General features: G+C 31.2%; 1 protein-coding gene across 1 annotated transcript in view; it reads right to left on the reverse strand.

Moving 5' to 3' along the window:
* The window catches only part of LOC111086621, an 11,369-nt gene extending 10,284 nt beyond the window's left edge, over positions 1–1,085 (reverse strand). The window contains exon 1 of the mRNA XM_022390194.1: positions 1,010–1,085. Within this exon, the coding sequence (XP_022245902.1) occupies positions 1,010–1,037 (28 nt within the window). The 5' untranslated portion in view covers positions 1,038–1,085. The remainder of the gene's footprint in view (positions 1–1,009) is intronic.
* Positions 1,086–1,091: the final 6 nt, after the last annotated feature.

Genomic DNA, 1,091 nt, shown 5'->3' on the forward strand with positions numbered 1-1,091 from the left:
TGTTGTGAATTGGGCAGCTGAGTTATTTAGAGACACTGATCAGATGTAGAATATTTTTAAAGATAAATTTTTAAATATCAAGGTAAATATACTCCTTATAAAAAAAAGGGATAGCTGTAAGTAAAAACCAGGCTGGCTCACAAAGAGCTTAAGAAATAATATTAAAGAAAAGCATAATAAATTTAAGAAATTTAAATTGACTGGTCAGACGGGAGACTTAGAAGATTACAGAAGACCAAGAAAGTTGGTGAAACAGGAAATTAGGACATCAAAAAGGATTGGCTGAAAATGTAAAAATTAACAGTAAGGGTTTCTTTAAATACATTAAGGGTAAACAAAATGTTAAGATGGGGGGTAGTACCCTTGAGGGCTGATAAAGAAAGGCTATGTTCTGATGATTATGAGATGGCTGGGTTATTAAATTTTGCTTTTTCTTCGGTTTTTTACTAACGAAGATTTAAGCAGTATTCCACATCTTGAACAATTGATAAATGGAAACGAGATCAAACAAGATAATTGCATTAATTCTGTGCTGATTAAGAAAAAATGGGAAGTTTAAAAAACGATAAGGCTCCTGGGACAGATACTATTTTTCCCAAGGGTTTTGAAGGAAGTTAAAAACTGGATATGTGAGCCACTTTCTACTATTTTTTGTCAGTCCTTGAATAGGATTGGAAGTTAGCTAATGTAACTCCTCTTTTCAAGGGATGTGATAAAAATTGTCCCAGTAATTATAGACTCATTAGTCTTACATTTCCCAAATTTTTTCCCACAACTGATGGAAGTCTGTTAAAAGATGCTTTGCAAAGTCATTTAACAAAGCTTAGAATTTGATTGGATAGTAAACATGGTTTCACTAAGGGAAAATCTTGCCTTACAAGAGAAAAATCAAACCAATAAAAATACTTTGAATATGATTAAAATCAAAATATATAAATAACGATTACTTGCATAGCTTTGTATGTACTAATTAAAAAAAACTGGTATTATAAAATTTATTTCTACTCACCTCTAACAAACAATATTACTATCAGCATAATTAAGTATACGATAGATATCCACCAAAGTGACCCAACGCAGAAATCCACAAA

This window comes from Limulus polyphemus, unplaced genomic scaffold (assembly GCF_000517525.1).
Source record: "Limulus polyphemus unplaced genomic scaffold, Limulus_polyphemus-2.1.2 Scaffold1259, whole genome shotgun sequence".
NCBI classification, from domain to species: domain Eukaryota; kingdom Metazoa; phylum Arthropoda; class Merostomata; order Xiphosura; family Limulidae; genus Limulus; species Limulus polyphemus.